Source organism: Dryobates pubescens, chromosome 4 (genome assembly GCF_014839835.1).
Source record: "Dryobates pubescens isolate bDryPub1 chromosome 4, bDryPub1.pri, whole genome shotgun sequence".
NCBI lineage: Eukaryota > Metazoa > Chordata > Aves > Piciformes > Picidae > Dryobates > Dryobates pubescens.
This window is the reverse complement of record NC_071615.1, coordinates 14,277,638-14,297,197: the sequence shown is the minus strand read 5'-3', so window position 1 is coordinate 14,297,197 and position 19,560 is coordinate 14,277,638. Positions and strand designations below refer to the sequence as shown.

Sequence of the window (19,560 nt, the reverse complement as noted above, 5' to 3'; positions counted from 1 at the left end):
GCTACTCCTCTGTGCCCTGTTCACAGTCTGCTACCAGCCACAGGGTACGGAAGAGGACTGCAGAGCAATTCCATAGTCCACAGGGCAGCTTTCCTGACTGCTGCTTTCCTTCCAGTAACACATTTTACAGCTGCTTCTGGATCAGGTAGCTGGTTTTTCTCCACTTCAGTCACTTACAGGAGTTTAAAGCAGTGCAGTTGGACTAGATGACCTTTGGAGGTCCCTTCCAACCCAGACCACTCTATGATTCTATGAAAAGCAGCACTGTTATACTTTATGGCCACAGGCATGTGGAAGGATCAGCTCTCACCAAAGTGCTGAGCCTGTTAGAAACAGAAAGGTATCCATCATCTAACTATGACAACGTGGAGCATGTGTCATGTTAGAAGTGTTCTCTGCTGTATTATCACCTGGTTTAAGTAAGAAAATTTGTTAGCTTATCAGGAAACACAAATAATCAGTTGATGAAGTAGCCTGTAACCGACCTCTTGATTTTCTGAGGGAAAAGAAATTAGTCATGTACAGATTGTAAAGAAAACACAGAGATTTTTTTTCCCACTTGTTCAACCCAATATGGTTTGATCTACATCAAACCCACTGTCCACATGCTACTTGTAGATGGGAGAAATTCTCTTTTAAGACGTCCTCAACACAGAGCATCAAATGTTCTTTGAAGTGAACTGATAAAAGCAGAAACTAAACAGCCCCCCAGCAAGAAAAGCACACTCCTGCTCTCAAAGGCATCAACTGCAACCATTAAAGCATAAAACACTTGACCTTTTCAGTTGCCTGCATCTGCATTTCTGGATATAATTTCTTCAGTCAAAATTATTTGTCTTTTTGTTTGACATTGTGGTCACTGTCAAACACCAGAAAGAACTGCCAGTCTTGCTGAGATAGCTTGAATGCCTTTCAAAGAAAGAAATGAAGTCCTGCACCATTAGGACCAGCACAAGATCTTTGTCAAAGCAGAGTGACACTGCTGACAGCTCTGTCAATCAAATTAGAGAACACCAAAGCTTTGGGTCAGTCAGACCAGTGTGTGCTAAAATAGGTATCTGTAGAAATGTGAGAGCTCCACACCTTGAAATACTACTTAGATAAGAAGGCTTTAGAGCATCCTATTATCTCACCCCATAGGATAATTCTGCAGTGGAAAGGACAACTTCCCATGAACTTTCAACTCATGCTTACAACTCCTACAAACAGTTCAAGTTCTCCCTTTTTCAGTTTCTGCCATAGTCTGGACTTCTGAGTGTTTCTGCTTACTTTCTTGCATTGTTTTGGCTCTGCTTTGCTCAGAAAGTCCAACAGTTCCTTTCAGACTATTACCTTCCCTCTCCCACACCCAGAAACATGACTTCAGAATAAAATCAGGACTGCCTGCTCTGAGTACACAAGAGTGTTTCCATCTACCTCTGAGTTTGTCATCCAGAGACCCCTAAGGACTAGTGCAGAAGGGAGGTCCCTCAAGTGTCACACACCTTGGCTCATGGATGCCTTGTGCATGCAGATGCAGGCATTCCAAGTTTTGGCAAGTCCCCTCATATTCCCAGCCATGAGCTGTGGCTGTGTACCACATCTCAAGGAGGAGGACTTTTTGCTATCTTCCTGCAAAGTACTCAACAGTATAGGTCTAACTCTCTGTGGGTTTCCAAATAAATGGACAGTTACAGGATTTCTGTACAACTGTTGCATAAACCCAGAACACAGCCTGAAAACAGGGTGGGGAATGAAGAGAAAAGTTTGGCCCTAGCACAACCTGCCAACAAAAATCAGGGCTCAGAAGTGTCAGAAAAACAGAATTGCAGAGAGCAAGTTGTCCTTAATCTCATTTCTACCAGATAGAGCAGATCAAAAAAGGAACACTCAGAAAAGCTATAGGAAAGTGCTCCTGATGAATTCAAGGCTTTCAACAGGGCCCTCACTGAAGATTCAAAGGTGCCATTCCCAGCTGGAGCTCTCAAAAGATGGCTGTGGTGGGACTTCTGAAGGATTAACCTGGTTTCTTCTATGTGTAAATTCCTCAGAAAACAGAGCTTTAAATATCAGGCAAGTCAACAAGATGGTAGATCATCCACAGACAAATTCAGAGCAGAGCTGCATTTGTAGCTTGGTGAATCACCTCTTAGGATAAAAACCAAAACTAAGCAGGATCCTATTCACAAATCTAATGTTGTTAGATTCTGCAGCTCCATTGAAGATAGCAGGAATGAACAAGAAGTATCTTCAGTGAATATGAGAATGCAAGTACCTCTCTGCAGCACACTTCAGAATCTCAGGAGAATACATCTTAGTATTTTTTTTAGGAGTAACACCAGCACATACTGCAACAGCAATGTGAGAATCAAACTACACAGGAGCAGATGGACAATACCAGACAAGGTGCAGCTGATGTGACTTTCATAAAGTGGCTTCCACTGATACCTGACCCATTTGGCCACTCAAATGCAAAATTAACTCCCAAAGAGAGGAATTATTTACTCTTTGCATGCCTATAAAATACATCTTCCCAAGCTAACATAGACACTTCACACTGGTAAGTGTGCACACAAGTGGATACAAACACTTGCATTCTAAGAATTTCATGTCCAAACAAAGCTTGCATTTTGAATTGAGGATAATCACATTAAAACAACTGGCAGAGCAAACTCAGCAGATCAAAAGAACAGTCAAGTTGTCTAACCACTCACCAGGCTGGGGCTCAAAATCTTTCAAGTTGACTTCATACTCATCTTCATTGAGATACTGGTGTCGGCCCATCATTACAATCGCAAACTTAAACTAAGAAACAAAGGAAGAAAAAAACCCACAACTGATAAGGAACCTCATTCAAACAGAGCCTTCAGGTCTAACTTCATCATCTAAGTGGTGTCCTTCAGGGGTTGATTAAGGCCAATCCCATATAAAATCTTCAACAGCTTGGACAATGGAATCAAATGACCGCTCGGGAAATCATGGAGTGCTGCCTTCAGGCTCAATCCCTCCAAAGAAAGGGAACTGGAATGAACTACAGAATTCCAGCAGCAGTTCAGTGAGACAGTTAAGAGGCTGGACCCAGGGCATACAGGAAGCTAAGGGAAATGGCTTTGCTTAGGCTAGAGAAAAGGCTAACAGGGGCATCCAGTCTTGCACCCACTGAGGGTGTCAGACAGAAGCAGACTCTTCTCTAAGAGCTGTGCAGCAAAAGGACAAGAGGCAACCACCACAAGCTGCAAAATGAAAAGCTCTGATTACAGCTGAGGGGGGGGAAAAAAAGCCTTCACAGTGATACTGGCACTGTCCTAAAATGCAGTGTCCAGAATGAGGCAGAACTCCCAGCTTTGGGAATTTTTAAATTGCAACTAGGTAAAATCCTGAACAAGCTGACAGCTTTAAGCCAGTTCTGCCCTGAGCAGGAACCTGAAGTAGGGGGCCTCGAGAGGTCCTGCACCACCTCAGCTTTCCTAGGTTCATGTTTTGCTGAGTATCTCTAGTGATGCAAGACAGAAAATACTACTCCTACACATCCCACTTAATTATTCTCAAGAAAAGCATTCAAACAACTGTTCTCTTGATGAAAACCTACACTTCACCCAAATGTGCAGTGCTGCAACTTCTTCCAATAAACTCTGACTTCAGAGTCTACAATCAGCAATCAAAACTCTCCCAACTTGCCATTACCTTTTCAAATTCTTTTTCTTGTATGTCCAGCATTGTCTGAATCCGCTTCATAACCTCTCTGAAGTGTTCACCCTAATAATTACAACAAGATTTTTCATGTTAAACAAAGCTAGGAGAAAAAGAGATGCTGTTAATATTCCCTGCTTCGAGCTTCACTGAAAGGCATCACCTTAACCTGTCAGCTATTACTAAACTAGTGCCAACATCATCTGCTGCAATACAGAACATTATCACACAACCTGCCAGACATTTAGCTACTTCAAGTGTTAAGATTCATCACTATGCAAACAACCCCCCAAATCAAACAAGCACTACTACTGACGTGTGCAGGTCAGGGTAAAGCTAGAAAACTAGCAGAAAAATAGGCACTTGGAAATATTTCACCTAGCCTTTGTAAGCATAGAGCTTTTTAAAGCCTCTACACCTCACTTAGAAACTTTTTGCATGCTGGGCATGTAAGCTGCCCCTTAGCAGTGGGATGGATACCATCAACTTAAAGATTAATGTAAGTCAGCTGTCACAGAGAGGGAAATGCAGTGCAAATGGTCTCCACCAGAAACCAACACATGGGTTCTACTCTACAGTGATCAAAAATATGGAAATACATATAGTGAAATTCTATGGAATGTACAGAGGCAGACAGGGTTCATTCCAAAGCTTTTCCAAAAGCATTTTCATACAACCTAGCCTTCATGAACCAGAAGTTCAGAAGCCAACTGCTTCCAAAAATGCTTTTAGATATTAAACGAATCAGTGTGACTGCTGGAGTGAGTCCAGAGGAGAGCCACAAGGATGATCCAAGGGCTGGAACACTTCTGCTATGAAGACAGGCTAAGAGAAAACACAAGACTCTGGGGAGGACCTTAGAGCTGCCTTCCAATACCTAAAGGGAGCCCACAGAAAGGCCAGAGGGGGACTTTTCATAAGGGCGTCCAGCAAGGGAATGATTTGAAGGTAAGGGAGAGGTAGGTTTAGACTGGAGCTTAGGAAGAAGTTCCTCAGCATGAGGGCAGTGGGACTCTGGAAAGGTTGCCCAGAGTGGTTGTGGAGGTGTTTAAGGCCACATTGGATGAGATCTTGGGCAACCAAGTCTAGTTGAGAGGTGTCCCTGCCCATGGCAGGGGGGTTGGAGTAGATGATCTCTAAGGCCCCTTCCAACCTAAACCATTCTGTGCTTCCATTATTCAGCTGCAATAACACCACCTAAAACTTAAGATTTCAAACTAAGCTTTCAGACTTAGCTTTCACTCTTGTATTAACTTCCAGCCATAGAAGAGAAAGCAGATCAAAGTACAGATGCCAGGGAATGCAAAGTTATGTTACAAATGTTGAAGTAAGCAAACTAATTTTCACGTGTGTTTGTCTGCATGAAGCCAAACAACCATGGCCCAGACACTTTTGCCAGTGAGCCTGCACACAATTACTGGAGTAGCACTGGAAAGAGGACTCTAGGTTTGTTGGGAGAAGGCTCTGCAGAGGGTTGGAGAAGGTGTAGTGCTGCTTTGATAGCATTTCAAGCCCTTGGCTGATGCTGTATGTCTGGTTTCTAGATACTGCACAGGGTCACTGAAACACTAAACAAGCTGTGCATGCAGCAAGAGATAACCGAGATAGGAATGACCCAACCATAAAAAGGCATTAGGAGGGTAGAATCTTTTATACAACTGATCAATTTCTTTGATAGCACTTTAAGATAACATAATCAATATGATCCCATGGGGAGAAAGAAAGAGGCATACTGTACCTGGTGTATCCTCAGCAAGAATGGAATTCCAAATGTCCCAAAAACCTCTTTGTGGAAATGTGCCACCGTGATTAGCATCTCATTTTCTTTATCTATATCTACCTGGTCCATAGGAATTTCCTAGATCCAGACAAAATTATGACTGCAATCAGATAAAACTTCTTCAGAACCTCACATGCTAAGTAACTAAAAGCATAACTGATGTGAACCAAATCTATTTAAAAACCAACTAGAAGAACCATGCTTTTTGACAGTCTTTTCACAAGAGTCACTCATCTCTGGCACTAGAGCATTTTAGCTTCCCCTACCTAGTAAATACTCTCCTAGCTCCCCTGAATAGCATTTTTGACCTGAAAACTTCAATCACCTGTAGTAGTAGCCAACAGCACCACCACAGATCTTGTCATTTCCTCATTAGGGTTTAAATTAGAATCTTTTTTATATTTCTGATCTTTGAGACAAGGTAACATATTTGAAGGCTGAAATGTGTAGAAAAAATCATGTAAGTATCAAAATTTGTCTCAAGAAGCTCAAACTTAATAGAACAGGAAACAAAACCCTCTAGAATACTTATGTATGAAAGCAAGTTCTAAGCATAAACATTGTATGATGAGTCCTCAAAACAACCCTAGAAAGACTGCTAAGGCAGCAAATGCCCTATGGTCAAACTCTTGCCAGGTCTTCATGTGTTGTTATGATAAAAGTACATAAAAAATTAAAACCTGAAGGCATTTTAGGGAAGCAGCCAGAAAGGAAAAATCCAGCTTGCTGCAGGTTCACAGAGAGAGTTGTTAGCCATTGGAATGGGCTGCCCAGGGAGGTGGTGGAGTCACCGTCCCTGGGGGTGTTCAAAAAGGGATTGGATGTGGCACTTGGTTTAGTAGTCATGCAGTCTTGGGTGACAGGTTGGACTTGATGATCTTTGAGGACTTTTCCAACCTTATTGATTCTATGATTCTACCAGGGAATTTGAAAATCAGAGTCCAGAAGAAGGCAATCACCATCTGAGAGAGTTCCTTCTCTCAAAGCCAAGGTTTACAGAGGTTACTTACCTCTATTCGAAACGTTCGACTTGTTGCAGGTGACAAACACTCTAACAGCTCATCTTCCTGATGGACACCAATTATTTTGTAACTTACAATTTCTAGCAGCCTAAAAAAAAAGAAACAAACAAACAGGAAAAGCATTAACAAAATTAAATTCTAATTAAAATTAACAAACTATTGATGTATTGTTTGTTTTTCAGGCCTTGGAAGCATTAATCAGGATGTAAAGAGATGCTACAAGTGTAGTTAGACTGGAACTTAGGAAGAGTGTAGTTAAACTGGAACTTAGGAAGAAGTTCTTCAGCACAAGGGTGGTGGGACTTTGGAATAGGCTGCCCAGGAAGGTTGTGGACGCCTCCTCCCTGGCGCTGTTCAAGGGCAGGTTGGATGCGTCCTCGAGCAGCCAAGCCTAGTTCAGAGGCATCCCTGGCCATGGCAGAGAGGTTGGAGGAGATGATATCTGAGGTCCCTTCCCACCTGAGCCATTCTATAATTCTATGATTTGCAAAACTTTCAATTCAGTTTTCAGTAAAAATTAAGCTGTAAAGTTCCAAGAGCTTAAACTACTAAAGTTCCAAGAGCTTAAACAGGTTGGACTCGACTATCTTTGAGGTCTCTTCCAGCCTTGGTGATGCTGTGATACTTCTGGCTGATAGCCACACAAAAAGCCAAACCCAAGACATTGGCAATTGTAATACACCAGCTTTTAATTTAGATTATTTTTTTAAACTCTCTTTAAATGACCTCACTTTAAACTCCTGAGAAGTGAACAACATGGAATGCTTGAAATGGAAACAGTTACTGAATTGTGAGGTAGCAAATCCAATTGCAAACGCATCTCAAGGAGGTGACTTTATGCAATACGAACAATGGTTTCCACCGTGGTTTAAACTTTACAGTTACTTTTCTGCCTAAAATCCACATGATCCCATAAAAGACATCAAAATCTTCCAGCTTTACCTTAATTTCCCTGAACCTTTTTCAGAGAGCTCTACAACTTTTTTACATTCTTCTAACAGGTCCCGCACGCACCCATGCTTATCTGGATATACTGTTATTTCCTGGGGGATTGGAAACAGAGCAGTCATTAGACAAGCTGAAATTGCAACCACATTCAAGCACAGACTACACTGGATTAGCTTATTCATTACAAATTCACCTTTAAAAAGATAACCATTACTAAAGTGAACACGCAGCTTACATCCGAAACTTTCAAGAAGTGACATGTAATGACTTCAAAATCTAATGGTTTGGGAGGAAAGTTGGGGTGGGGGTTTTTGTTGTTGTTTGCTTGGGTAATTTTACACAAGGTACAACTTTGGTCTAGTTCTGTGTTATTCAGGGCTCATTGTGTGAGAAGCATCAAACCAGCCAGAGAAGCTTTGTCACAGAAATGAAAGCAAGGGTGTAAGAGCCAGCCTCACTCACCTCTTCCCTAAACTGGCTATTTAGCCATATGCATTTAAAACTTCTTCTGTTTTCAAAATCAGTTATTTTCATTTTGAGCTTAAGGAAGAAAAGAAAAAACACTTTAGGCACACTTGGTATAGGGCAGATTTATTTGTTTTTCAGTTCACACAAATGAAACCAAAAGAGTCTTACCTGTTGATAGTAAAGTTTTTTAGGTTGCCTAGGTTTGAAGAACTGCAGAAGATCTCTTAAAGTACCTTCATAATTATGTCTAAGAGGGTTACCAGGGCCATCCCTATAACTACAAAGGAAAAAGAACATAAGTATCTTTCAAATCAATGCTCAGTAAATCAAAGTACTGAGCACATTTTCATTCTTGGCTTCCAGGTTGCTAGCACAGCCTAGTGTAGTGATTAAGAGCACATGGGAACAGCCACACCAAGCACATGGGAACCATTCAGTGTGCCTGTAACTCTCTTGGATGTTCCTGTGCTCACCTTGAATGCTGCAGTGTGGCAGACCTACATTTCTCTGAAACTACCAGTACAGAAGCACATGCTTCAGACTGTGAAAGGTTAATTTGTGGATCCATGACACAGCAAATTCCAGTACTATAAAGAGCTACTCAAATTACAAGTCTCACTACTGCTGAAGGGAGATACCTATGGGTATAGCAAGCTGTATTTACATGAATACAAAAAGATGCTGGAATTTCTCTGTGTGCTTTATTCCTACAGCACATACACCAATTGTCATTATGTTAGTTTCTGCTCCAGTTTTACAGAGATTCAAATCCAGTTTTATACAGCTGTGCCCAAGAACACCACTTTAGCCAGGAGCATCCCCTGCAGTAGCTCTGAACTTGTTAGGCCATTGTCATCTTCAGACACATTATTTTGAAGACTTTTAGGGGAGGAAAGGGGAAAAAGAAACCAAACCAAAACCCCAACAGTGAAGTAACTCCTGCATTTAAACCTGTAAAATCAGCAAAAAATCTACTTGTAAGTTCACTTGTTTCTGCTCTCTTACATTCTGGAAACCTGCATTCACTAAAACAGCACTTGCATAAGCTTAAAAATGTGTCCCATACAGCAAGGCTTTGAACTATTTAATGATTTTAGAAATGCAAACAATGAGCCTTTACAAAGATATCTGGAGGTGTTCAAGGGGAGCTGGAGGTGTTCAAGGGGAACTGGAGGTGTTCAAGGGGAGATTGGACGTGGCACTTGGTGCTATGATCTAGTTGTGAGGTCTGTTGGAACAGGTTGGACTTGATGATCCTTGGGGTCTCTTCCAACCTTAGTTACTGTGATACATCTTTTCCCAATGACACTTACTAAAACTCCTCTAAAATGTGTGAGTCTTTGAGGCTCTAGAGCCAGCCACTGTAATACTTAAAACTGTCTACGCAACTTACTGTGCGTTCCAGAAGGCTAACATCTTACTGGTAGAGAACTAGTGAACAAGCTGGGAAAAGCTACAAAGTAAGTACTACCTATCTGTATTTGGGCTAAAGAGTTTAAAAAGCAGTTGAGACAACACACTAAGGAAATTCATCTTACCCTTGAGATTTGAAAAACTGTAATAGCATTGGATCCGTGTTAAGCCTCTGCGCAACTGTCTTCGCAACCTGCAAAGAAATGGTTTGTAAGTTCTGGATGATGTTGGAGTACTATTTGAGTGGTGCAATCACTCATTACACATCAAGAACATCATGCCACTGAAATTTTGAAAGGCCCACTGTGTCTCCTTCCCCAAGGCTAAAGAAACTCCTATCTTTATTCTCTATCAGCTGTTTAGATATTAAGACATACCAAGAAAAAAACCCCACAGGTGAGGAAGCTCTTAATAACAAATCTCTGTCACCAAAAGGCCACAAAACCCACAGCAAGAGCTCCATTCTTCTTTTGGACTGCACTGTCAGAAAGTATGCTGATGACAAAACTGGGAAGAGTGGCTGACACACCTGAAGGCTGTGTTGCCATTCAGCAGGACCTAGAGAGGCTGGAGATCTGGGCAGGAAGACACTGAATGAAATACAAGGACAAGCGTACAGCCTTGCATCTGGGAAAGAAGACCCCCATGGACCAGTATAGGTTGGGGGCTGACCTGCTGAAGAGCAGCTCTGGGGAAAAGGACTTGGGAGTCCTGGTGGACAAAAGGATGACCATGAGCCAGCAACATGCCCTTGTGACCAAGAAGGCCAATGGCATCCTGGGATGCATAAGAAGGGCTGTGGTTAGTAGGCTGAGATAGGTTCTAGAATATTGTGTGCAGTTCTGGGCTCCCTCAGAGACAGGCCTCAAGGAACTGCTTTAAAGAGTCCAGTGCAGAGTCACAAAGATGCTGATGGCAGTGGAACATCTTCCTTCTGAGGAAAGGCTGAGGGAGCTGGGTCTCTTTAGCTTGGAGAAGAGGAACCTGAGGGGTGACCTCATTCATGTTTATAAAGATTTGAAGGGAAAGTCCTGGGAGAATGGAGGCAGGCTCTGCTCAGTGATGTCTAGTGATAGGACAAGGGGCAGTGGGTGCAAGCTGGAATAGAGGAGGTTCCACATAAACATAGGGAAAAACCTTTTCACTGTGAGGGTGACACAGCCCTGGAGCAGGCTGCCCAGAGAGGATGTGGAGTCTCCTTCTCTGGAGACAATCCAAACATGCACAGACGCGTTTCTGTGTGACCTACTCTAGGTGATCCTGCTCTGGTAGGGGGTTTGGACTGGATAATATTTTGAAATCCCTTTGAGCCCCTAACATGCTGTGATTTCATTGAAGTGATATGGCCTATCAAGAATGAATCCTATTGTTAAATAATTCATTATTAATAAAACTATGAAGTTTTATTTTCTTCTCACAAGCATCGGTTGCTTCCTTGCATTTTTCATTACCACAGTGCTAAAAGCCTACAAGAACAAAATACACTCTGTTCTAGAAGCCTGTATAGCACACTTGTGAACTTGTGCAAAAGTTACTTTCAGAATATGGAAACAAAAGGAAAGAAAAAGTTGGACACGTGCCTGAAAGTAATTCATCCTATTGGATAAAGTAACAACAAAGCCTGGGTCATTTGGGATGGTTTTATCACAGAAAATGACATCCACACGATGATAGAGGTCTCGGAAGTACTCTTTAGCTGTTGGTAGCTCACTGTTGTCATTTTCTGGGTCATCCCTACAAGAGCAAACACATGATAACACCATTACATATCACACTGTTACACACACAAGCAGTTGGGACTTTTAAGTACATGGTCTATAGTAAGTCACAACAGTGGAGAGATCAAGAAATCAGGCCTAGAAGCCTTTTTAAAGAGCCACCACTTGTAGGCAGTAGAACTCAACAGTCGGGGTGACCCACACCCCTGTGCAGTGCAAGGGCCAAGGCAGCCCCTGGCTGTGCTCCCTCACTTGGCAACCTGGCAATGCTGAGCCCAGTAACTCCACAGCAACATTCTGGCAGGAGCCTTCCCCTCCCTCCCACCCTGGCACGTTGCTGTGTGTCTGTACCAACGCTGCCACAGCTTTCCACGTACTCCTGTATGAATTGTTTTGCACAAAGGCCAGATGTACAATAGCACTCCTTGAACCATGGAAGCAAAGCATCAGGCACAGGTGCTGGTTTGGGTCACTACTGACTGGTACCCCTAACTTCTCAGCAGAGAAACAGCACCAGGGTACAAGCTGTGCACTTACCCAGGAGTCAGCAGCCAGCCAAAGGTGCATAACACCAACTGGGTCAACAGGGAATGCGAGTTCCAAGGCATGACATGAGAAATACATTCATCTCACATAATCTGGGGTAAGAGTGCTGAAGATAGACTAGCTGGTTTCCACCCACTGTCAGCCCATGGAGAGAAACAGAGCAACACAGTTGGGTGTGACTATCTGGAGTGAGAGCATAGAAATGCTGATTCATAGCCCTGACAAGCTTATGAAAGATGCCTTTAACGGATACAAGATGCAGGAGCTCTCCTTTTGCCTTGGAGAAAGCTCCAGCTGAAGCACCAATACACCTGAGTCACATATGCTCAGGCAAATTTGGAGCATCTCATCATTACCTAAGACCAGTAAAGAACTTACTGTGAGCATGAATAAAAGGAGAAAACAGGAAAGCAGCTTAGTTTAGTTGTAGGCTGAAAGGATCTCCAAGCCAAGAGCCCTGTACAGTGGTAATGGTACCGAGCCTGAGATCTGCAACGCTGGTGGGCTCTTCAGTGTCTAAGTTACAGCAGCTCCCAAGAAAAAGCTGCAGAACTCAGATGCATTGCTGAGCTACATCCTTTGGCAATATTAAGATCTGGTTTAGGTTAGTTTTGTAAACTAAGATGAAGTCTTCTTTTCCTTACATAACGTGGCATGGGATAATTAAAATACTAACACTATTTCTCTTAATTTGCCCTTTGAATAAACAAATGAAAACTGCCAAGCATGTCTAGTGTTGGAAAAATCATACTTTGTTCTTGTTAAAAATGCTAAGGTGAAAGGAAGTGAACCAGGTCATTTCATTGCATTAAGCTGAGCCCTTAAAACACATACTTCTGAAACACGATGATGTCGCCGTCCATGAGTTCGTCAAGAGCTTTATCAAGGGATACATCATAGTCTTGAATCCTTTCTGTTAAATTGGGTTTAACTTCCTGCAATAAAGAACAGTAGCTGTTGATCACAGGACAAGCAAAAGACAAAAAATAAGATCATAATAATGAAGAAATGATCAGTTAACTGAAACACATGGGGAGATGACACATGCAAATTAGGTGTAACCTCAGCTAAGGTCCAGATATACCTAACTGCTATTGCTAAAGCTGGCTGCTCATGTTTGCCTTTGGACTCTCATTCAAAATACTTTAATTTCCAGAAGTATTCTCTCATTCAGCATTGTCTTGTTGAAACTGAAAACTTTCCAAAATTCAGAGATGCTGGGAAACCTGGAGCACACCAATTGTGCTCACTCATTTTTATAGTGCAGAACTTATGTGCAACAATTCACTTCTTTCAGGAGTGCCTGACTTCCCTGGAACAACCAGAGAGCTCAGCATGACTGCTAACAAAGATGGCAATGAAAACCCCAATTCCTTGTTCATACTACAGCAAGAACTTTGTCTTGGCAGGATCTGCATCTTCAGCACTCAATAAATACAGCAGTTAATAAAGATTTACTATTTCTGTATTTGGGCAGAAACATTTTAGCAGAGCAAGGATTTTGTTTGGTGACTTCGCATGCAGGGAAGGAAGAAGATGCAACATTCTCTCAACTCTGCCAAACGGAGCACTGAAAACACAATGGCCAGTAACAGCAGCATTAGCTCCTCTAACACAGCAAGTCAGAGGACAAGCACAGATTTAGCACAGCAAAGCTGCTCATGCATGACTTCACAGAGATTTTGTTGTTTATAAAGCCTCATGTTTCAAGTTGTTTAATTTGAAAACTGTTTTGAAGTTAACTACCTGCTGCTCTTATAGTCTCCTGCTGCACTGTAGACTTCAAAGCTACAGGTTACAGAGTGCTTAGGATTTGTAAATTACCACCATAAGGAGTAACCTTTTCCTGTAGCAAATAAAGCTTCTTTTTCTCTAGTTACAGCATGTAAAAGACAAAAAAAAAGCCACAGAAAAAGCTTATCAGTCCAAACCTCATAGAGGATAAGGTTAGTTTCTCGTGGAAATCCTGCTCTGTCACACATAACTGGAAGCAAGTCACCTATTAGAAAAGAGAAAGAATTTGAAGTGGCACTTCAGCTGCTAGTGAGACCTCCTCAAAAAGGAGAGAACCTGCTTTTCTACCCTGGGTAACTGTTTGAAAATGCCTAAGAAAGCAAGCCTTCCTGGTTAGAGCTTCCCTTACTGACATTCAACCCAGAGACAGGCTTTATGGCTGCCTTCTACTTCATCTGAGCAAGAGTAAAATAAAATGTGCAAGGCCATCAAAGAGATGAAATATTGCTCTTTCCCAAGAGAAAAAAATTCAGCACTTGTCAAAAAAAAAAAAAACCCAACCCCAACAATAAACCCCAAGAAAAACAGCTAAAATACAAAATTAGATAACATGTAGAAGTCAACCAAATGAGACACTCAAGATGACAAGTCAAACTATTTTTACTCAGTGGACAGTTGCTGAATTCTTCAAATGAACCCACATGAAAAACAAGGCTCACAACCAGTTCTGTCTGAGCAGCTGCTCTCAGGCTACCAGAGTGAAGAGCTGCAAAAGAGAGCTTGAAATCCAAGGATAAAACTGAACTGGAGAGCAATATCAAATCACAAAGCCTTACAGCAAGGCTGAAACAGCTGTTTACATTCAGGAACACCTGGGGAACCCAGCAAACCTGTAACAAAAATTCAACTGGCAGCCAAGGGTGTCATTAAGGCAAGTCCCTCAGCCTTGCAGAAAGTTTTGTTCTCTGTGTTGTGCCAGTAAAACTGTCAGGTGTTGGGAGAAATCAGAGTTTCTTGCTGTGGCTACCTTTGCTTTCAGTGATAAAATTGTAAAAGAAGGGAGGAAAAGAGGAGGGAATGCCATCTGTTGCCTTCCTCACAATATAAAGGAACGGTAAACTCACGTATTTTACAGGATATAGGTGTATAGATATGTCCACAATAATTCAAACTCCGAGTCTTCGGGTCATACATCTTCAGAAACAACATTACATCATCTACAATCAACAAACAAGACTTCACGTCAGAAAGCTGATTTGGATAGGTCAAGAGACACCAAACAGTAACAAAGATGTGCCTTTGGTTTATTAATGTGCTAAAAGCCCTTAGAATGCTCTTAAAGGCTGAATTTTTTGTAAGTCAGCTTTATGTAAAAATGTATTGAGTGATTCTAACAACAGGTGAAACATTTTCCACTTGGAGAGAGAGTGATGAAAGGAGGGAAAAACTGCATGAGAAAAAACCCCAATGTCAGCAGTGGCACAATGTACCACTTGCTGATTGACAGCAGGCTGAACACAAGCCAGCAATGTGCCCAGGTGGCCATGAAGGCCAGTGGCACTCTGGCCAGGATCAGGAATCGTGTGGCCAGCAGGAACAGGGAAGTCATTCTGCCCCTGTATTCAGTACTGGTTAGGCCACACCTTGATTCCTGTGTCCAGTTCAGGCCCCTCAATTTAAGAAGGACATTGAGACACTTGAACATGTCCAGAAAAGGGCAGTGAGGGTGGGAGGGGTGGGGAGCACAAGCCCTATGAGGAGCAGCTGAGGGGCCTACGGTTGCTTAGCCTGGCGAAGAGAAGGCTCAGGGTAGACCTTATCACCATCTACAACTACCTAAAAGGAGGTTGTAGCCAGGTGGGGTTTGGTCTCTTCTCCCAGGCAACCAGCACCAGAACAAGAGGACACAGTCTCAAGCTGTGCCAGGGGAAGTTTAGGCTTGATGTTAGGAAGAAGTTCTTCCCAGAAAGAGAGATTGGCCATTGGAATAGGCTGCCCAAGGAGGTGGTGGAGTCACCATCACTGGAAGTGTTTAGAATGAGACCAAATGAGGCACTTAAGTGCCATGATTTAGTTGATTAGATGGTGTGGGGTGACAGGTTAGACTTGATGATCCCCAAGGTCTTTTCCAACCTGGTTAATTCTGTGTTCTGTAACTTCAGCACTGCCAGTGTTTGCCAAGAGACACCCCAAACACAAGCATTTTGGAGGAAGTTTTCGGATGTACACTTACGATCTTTATCAAACTTGGGTAATGTTGCTCCAGTAGCAGCCATCTCTGGATCTACTGTTTCCAAAAATATTGTCCATGGATTTTCATTGTCACTGAGCTCAATCATCTATGTAAAAAACAACAGAGAAGAAAAAAAAAAGTCTCTGAAGAAAGTAATATAACCTGGTATCTGCTTTTTCATCAGACACAAGACCTTTATGACATTCTATTACTGGGAGAGTTATTTTTTAAGTTGTGATAATGGCAGGAAGTTGATGTTTATTAAGAGAAGCTATGACAGACTGTAACACCAATTATATTTTAATGTGCCCAGTTCTGGTGTCTCCATCATAAGGAGGACACAGAGCTGTGAAGCCAGAGGAGGGCCATAAAGATAATCCAAGGGCTAGAACACCTCTGCTATGAGGATAGGCTGAGGGAACTGGGGTTGTTCAGCCAGGATAAGACAAGGCTCAGGGCAGGGAACTTAGAGCTGCCTTCCAGTACCTGAAAGGATCCTACATGAAGGCTGGAGAAGGCCTTTTCATATGGGTGTCTAGCAATAGGACAAGGGGGAAAAGTTTGAAGCTGAGGGAGAGTAAGTTTAAACTGGAGCTTAGGAGGAAGTTCTTCAGTACGAGGATGGTGAGAGTCTGGAATAGTTTGCCCAGGGAGGTTGTAGATGCCAGGCTGGACGAGGCCTTGAGCAGCCAAGCCTAGTTGAGAGGCATCCCTGCCCATGGCAGGGAAGTTGAATTAGATGACCTCTGAGGTCCCTTCCAAGGTAAGACACACTATGATTCTAGATTTTATTTTAAAGGGACTTGTTTCTTTTTCATTTAACTATTTCTACAGTACCTACAGCAACAAAATTACTTCACTTGAGAAGCAGTAAGTTAACAAATCAGTGTTTTCAGTGGTATACAGATACAATCTTTTACATTTAAAGCAACATGTTTCATTAAATACAGGGCTTTCTCAAAAAAGGAGGACTCAAACAGACATAGCTTTAGGAAATCTAACATAGAACTCATGATTATGCTTTTTTTGATGGAAGGTAAGTCATGCATCACACTCCTTCCTATCCCAATTAGTCCACTAAATCTGAGGTCTTCTCAAGTAAAACATATTACCAGATCTAAGTTAAATTAAAACCCTGATAAATCTGATGCCCCAAACTTACAGATTTGCCAAGAAAGACACAAACCATGGGTGATGCACAGAAATAATGTCCCCTGGCAGTGAGTATTTACCGTTTTATTGCCATCTGCTTCATTATCTAGCATTGCAGGTCTTTTTGTTCCGTTACTTCTAGCTTGCATTGGCCATAATCTGATTTGATCCTGGGGAAATCCCTAAAATAAATACAAATCATGTCAGGAGATAACAAAACAAAAGGCTAAGATACTTTTATTAAACCTAAACAGATCTTCCCTTTTCCAAGGCCTAAATTACAGCTGCTGACAATACTTGGAGAAGATAAAGACTACAAAGTAGCTGTAACACAGTCAAACAAATGCGCCCAGCTCCTCAGATGCAGAACACTTACCATGGTTTGAGAGAGATTTTGAACAAATTCTGTGAGTGTGGAGTTTTTTAATACTTTGAAGATGGTGTATTTCACTTTCTCTTCATCGTACATGTCATTGCCTTGGTGACCACAGAACTGATCCTCTGCTACTATCTGAAAAACCACATTTAAAGATTACCGATCGCATCAACTCAGCTGGCACAACGCTGCAACCTTCTCCTGGTGCTTTGCTGGGCAACATCACTGCCTGCCTGAATAGTGGCACACTGCTAACACCATCCATGTTCTCATGAAGAAAATTTGAAAGTACAGAGATTATCATGAAATGTTAAAAGTGTGACTGATAGTCAAATCAGTGCAATTAGGATACACTAATACTTACAAATCCTGAGCAATTAAAAACCAGTTGCACTCAGATCTCAATCTTGGAAACGTGTTCTATCCATCTTGGCACTTAAATAAAGGCTACAGAATTATTTTACTGGTGTGATGCAAGGAGGTTGGCCTAAAATGTTTCATGTATCTCCCACAGCTCTCATGCGCTCTTTGGTAATGAAGACAAAAGGTGCAACTCTGCCACTCTCTCCACTGAAAGCAGCTCTAGAGTAAATGCAGTGTAGAACAAGCTGAAGTTCACTGCTGGCTCTACTTAGGAACACCAGAAAGGAAATGCAAGGAAATTCAGAGGCAAATGGGTTCTATTTTCTTGTGCCAGATGGGCTCTGGAAAAAGCCATAAACAGGGTTCCTTAAGGCAATTCATAACAATCCAGTCCATCTGGCTTTTCCAAAAAGATAATTGCAAATATAAGCACTCTCTCCTTCTGCTTCCACTTGATGAGCTCAGTTTGGCAGTAGTCCAGGCTTGCAGCCTATGGCTAGATACATTCTAATTTTAGAAAATAATTCCTGAAGGAGATAAAAGTGCAGTGGCATGGCAGCCATTTCCAATAACTTGGTCCCCTTCCCTTCACCTGAACTCACCAACTGTACTCACAAGCACAGAACTCTACAGAACACAGAAATCCCTGTCACATACAGTACTGTTTGTTTCATTAGGGTTCACTCCATATGTAAATATACTTACAAGCACTAAAACCATAATTTCACTTCAAACACTACTTCCAAACACAAATTTAAAAGACATTAAAATAAAGGTTTGTCTTGGGTGGCTTAACATTCTGAATTTTAATGACAAGGCTCTTGCAACTTTATCCATTTCAAAAGCTGACCTGCACTTGCATATACAGGTGAGCTTCTTGCCTCTCCTTCCTCTTCTGAGCTTCTATCCTCTTCTCTTCTTGTAGCCTTTCTACAAGTTGCTGAGGAATATCATGGTCTGTGACAGGCTGCAAAACTTCACCTAGAAAGCAGATTTTGTGATGTCATTCCAAGATTTACATCAAACAGGGTTTTCTTCATATGCAGTTGAATTTTCTCTGATTTGAAGTCAAAACTGGGCTTTTTCATCTCTTAATTAAAACCATGATTTGATATCATCATGTTTTGGCAAAAGAAGCCTTTTCTATCCTAAGCCAAAATGTACTCCTTCCATGAAATATGTATCAGCCTTCTGAATTAAATATTCATTCCAGGATTAAAAAAAAGTATTTACCACTACTCAACAGAGCTACACAGAATGATGGAATGTTAGGGGTTGGAAGAGACATCAAAGGATCATCTAGTCCAGCCCCACCACCAAAGCAGGAACACCTAGGACAGGCTGCACAGGAACACATCCAGACAGATTTTGAAAGTCTCCAGAGAAAGAGCCTCTGCCACCACACTGGGCAGCCTGTTCCAGGGCTCTGTTACCCTCACTACAAAGAAACATCTTCTCAGGCTGAGATGAATTCTCCTGTGTTCTAACTCTTCTCTGCTGTTCCTTGTCCTGTCACTGGGCACCACTGAAGAGCCTGGCACCTTCATCCAAACACACCCCCATCAGGTATTTATAGACACTAACAAGATCTCCCACTCAGCCTTCTCTTCTCAAGACTAAACACGTAGAGCTACATATTTATAATCAACTGCATTTAGTTTCCTTCACTGCAGTTCACTGATTTCTCCATCCTATGAAGCACTTGGCAGTCCTGACTCACCGTGCTAAGGCACACCACCACGAGGTTAAGCACACATTTGAAGAGTGAAAGGCTGCCTGATCCCATGGAACCTCTAATAAATTCCAACTATAACTAAGGAAGCCCCTTTGTGTAGGAAGACTGTCAACAATTCAGAAGTAAACTATAGCCCTAAAGCCCTGTAATTCTATCTAACTTGGAACACAGGCAGAGCATACATACTCAGTTTTGACTCCCTGATGTAAACCAACATGTAGGCGTTCGTACAGTGCCGTACAGATAAGTCATCGTCGTGACCTCCGTAGTTGTGTTCAATCGCCTCCTCCTTCGTGCATCTTGATACAACATCGTCATCAAACTTACACCACTGGAGGGAAAATGTTATAGCATTTTACACACAAACCCATGTTCTTGAATGATAAATTAATCCTATTTCTGG

At 42.1% G+C, this 19,560-nt stretch overlaps 1 protein-coding gene across 1 annotated transcript in view; it reads right to left on the bottom strand.

Moving 5' to 3' along the window:
• USP7 (ubiquitin specific peptidase 7) overlaps positions 1-19,560 on the bottom strand; it is a 75,486-nt gene that overhangs the window by 563 nt on the left and 55,363 nt on the right. Inside the window, exons 14-30 of the mRNA XM_054180631.1 lie at positions 19,344-19,488; positions 18,273-18,403; positions 17,060-17,194; positions 16,764-16,865; positions 15,532-15,637; positions 14,423-14,515; positions 13,496-13,563; positions 12,399-12,499; positions 10,881-11,034; positions 9,426-9,493; positions 8,056-8,164; positions 7,882-7,959; positions 7,414-7,514; positions 6,460-6,559; positions 5,408-5,527; positions 3,664-3,735; positions 2,694-2,784 (exon numbers count right to left, since the gene is read on the bottom strand). Of these exons, the coding sequence (XP_054036606.1) occupies positions 2,694-2,784; positions 3,664-3,735; positions 5,408-5,527; positions 6,460-6,559; positions 7,414-7,514; positions 7,882-7,959; positions 8,056-8,164; positions 9,426-9,493; positions 10,881-11,034; positions 12,399-12,499; positions 13,496-13,563; positions 14,423-14,515; positions 15,532-15,637; positions 16,764-16,865; positions 17,060-17,194; positions 18,273-18,403; positions 19,344-19,488 (1,774 nt within the window). The remainder of the gene's footprint in view (positions 1-2,693; positions 2,785-3,663; positions 3,736-5,407; positions 5,528-6,459; positions 6,560-7,413; positions 7,515-7,881; positions 7,960-8,055; positions 8,165-9,425; positions 9,494-10,880; positions 11,035-12,398; positions 12,500-13,495; positions 13,564-14,422; positions 14,516-15,531; positions 15,638-16,763; positions 16,866-17,059; positions 17,195-18,272; positions 18,404-19,343; positions 19,489-19,560) is intronic.